Source organism: Otolemur garnettii, unplaced genomic scaffold (genome assembly GCF_000181295.1).
Source record: "Otolemur garnettii isolate 467f Iridium unplaced genomic scaffold, OtoGar3 scaffold00071, whole genome shotgun sequence".
Classification (NCBI taxonomy): domain Eukaryota; kingdom Metazoa; phylum Chordata; class Mammalia; order Primates; family Galagidae; genus Otolemur; species Otolemur garnettii.
Window position 1 is genome coordinate 5,602,100 of NW_003852466.1, and position 2,639 is coordinate 5,604,738.

Below are 2,639 nucleotides of genomic sequence, written 5' to 3' on the forward strand. Positions count from 1 at the left end.
TGAATCAGTTACTCTGGGTTAAAGTCTCAGCTGTGGAGAAATACCAGCAATTAAGTCACCCCACCCCACCCCACAGGAAACAACTGGAAAAGGAAAATCAAACCTTCCCACAACCACACACCCAGGGTACCACTTTGGATAGTCCTTAGGTGATTGCCCAGTTTAAGAGATCCAAGTCAATTGTTCCAGTCAGCACTGGTCTCAGGTGGGAGAGTTCAAAGGTCTTGGGTAACTAGATAGCAGGAGTCTGCTGGCAGCTCAAGTATGACTCACTCCAGTGCTCTGTGAGGTCAGAAGGACCCACCCAGCAAATAAATTCGTCTGGGAAAGTTGATACGTCCTTCCCCACCTTGCACTTCTGTCACACCTAGTCAATGATAACCCCACAGGGCTGACCCAGTTTCCTCCAATGAGCAGATGCTGCAGGAGTTTGCACCTGCCTGAGTCACAGGGAGATCTCTCTCTCCTCAGCCAGGCTACCACTCTCTGTCACTATCTATCAGAGAGAGGTGAGGTCTGACAATCTCAGGTGCTTAATGGAGGCTGGGACAGTTCACTCAGTTCCAGCCCCACCCCTGATTAATGTTGCTAGCATAACGGAACAGAACAACTTTGCAGAATTTGTTTCTGTCCTGGCTATCTTCCCCTGCAGATCAGATGCTGTTTGAGTTTACAAAAACTGCAACTCAGTCATGGTCTCGGCTGCAGTTTGTGTTGGGGCAGACACAGTTAGATCTCACACTCAGCTATCAGTTCCAGCCTCTGCCTGCCCACCTTTGTCTCAGCTATGATCCCCTGAGGGTCAGGTGTGTCTTAGGCTCAGTAAAGCAGTCCTTAGGATCAGCCCCACCCTGGGAGTCTGCCATGTCTGCACACGTATTCTAGTCCCCGTATTCCTCCCAGGCCGCCACCACCTCAGGCATACCCTTTATTCATGGTGATACCAGAAAAGTGGCACCCCAGCCAGCTCAGCCAAGCAGGGCCTAGGGGACCTGCCACTTCTGTTTTGGTGGCAGCAGCCGGCAAAAAAACCTGGCAGGTTGGGGCAAGCGGGAGAGCTTTCTTCCCCCAGAGGCTCCAGTAGAGCAGTGCTAGAGGACCTGTAAATCAAGGGAAAACTGGTGCCCATCCCTGATTGGTCCATTTTCAATCCTGTTCCTGATTGGTCCATTTTCAATCCTGCTACTGATTGGTCCATGGACCAATCACAGCTAAGCTATTACACCTATATAAGGCCCTGAGCAGAGAGCCTGGGGGCAGACTTGAGCAGACTTGAGCAGACTTGGGCAGATGATTGCAGATCATCACAGACTTCGGCAGATCATCGCAGACCTTCGAGGAAGATCAAGCAGAAGAATAAGACTTCAGCAGACCATCGCAGACTGTCCAGAAGAAGAAGCGAAAGCTGTGGCACTTCTAGTGCTGATCCTGCTCTACAAAGAGGCTTGGCTCTTTGTAGGAGTTGTAACACTTGAGCTGTAGCTGTAACACCTCCACTGCTGATCCTGCCTTACAAAGAGGCTTGGCCCTTTGCTGATCTCTGCCCTGCAAAGAGGCTTGGTCCTTTGTAAGAGCTGTAGCTGTAACACCTCCGCTGCTGATCCTGCCCTGCAAAGAGGCTTAGCCCTTTGTAAGAGCTGTAGCACATCTATCCTGCTCTACAAAGAGGCTTGGCTCTTTGTAAGAGTTCTTTTCATAAGAGTTGTAACACTTGTATCCTGCCCTGCAAGGAGGTTTGGTTCTTTGAGCTGTAAATAAAACCTCACTGTTCGTTCTATGGTCTATTGATTCATTCATCGAATCCTTGAGACCAAGAGCCTGGAAATCCAGTGTTAAAAATCCGGTATCAATGGGGCCTGTGTTTCCATCCCAGATCTGTTCCGCTAGAGGCTGCCATGGGAGAAGATGCCTGGCTTCCTCTGGTTGCCCAGAGAGATGGGACATGTCTGTCCAGAATAGCCCAAGGGTTGTGAGCCCTATTGTTTCTGCTGCTGTAGCTGCTGCTCTGCGCCTCGGGGCAACACCGCTCCTGGATGGTTCCCTCTCAGTTGACCATTCTCTCCTTACTCCTGTGCCGCAGAATCAGCACAGACCAGCAACAGCCCTTGCCCTGTCCAGACCTCTCAAGAAAATGCCCAAGAATCTGGACTCCATGAAGGACAGGCTTCCAGACCTCAGGGTGAGAGTAGGGGAGTGCTGGGATTTCAGAATTGCAGGTAGAGAATATATACAGTTTTATGCCTGGCAGGAGAGTGCTGTGGCACCCTAGTAGGGGTAGGAGGTCCAGTTTTTAGAGGCTCTCTCCCGTTAGAGGATAGAATGGGAGGATGTTTGAACTCTGCTCACTTGTTTGTATGGAGTATACTGCCAGCCCTTCTCATCGAGGAGGGGGCTCTCGTCCACTTGGCAATGCATTTTGTACCTTTCATTGGTATCTATGGGGTCACAGCTCTCCTCAGAAGGGTTGATGTGTGTTCTTTAACCTTCTCTCTTGGCTCAGCTCCAAACCATTGGCTTACTTGCTAAACTTCTGTCTTTTAACTTTCCTTCTGGATGGGAGCCTCTGTGGAAATCTGGCTCCAGTCCATCATCTTGCCTCCACCCCCCAGAATCCTTAGAATGATTTAACAAAAAATTAT

The 2,639-nt window shown here is 50.1% G+C and overlaps 1 protein-coding gene across 1 annotated transcript in view; it reads right to left on the minus strand.

Moving 5' to 3' along the window:
* Positions 1-2,415, minus strand: part of LOC100947894 — a 135,219-nt gene extending 132,804 nt beyond the window's left edge. Inside the window, 1 exon segment of the mRNA XM_012807544.1 lies at positions 2,347-2,415. Coding sequence (XP_012662998.1) covers positions 2,347-2,415 — 69 coding nt within the window.
* Positions 2,416-2,639: the final 224 nt, after the last annotated feature.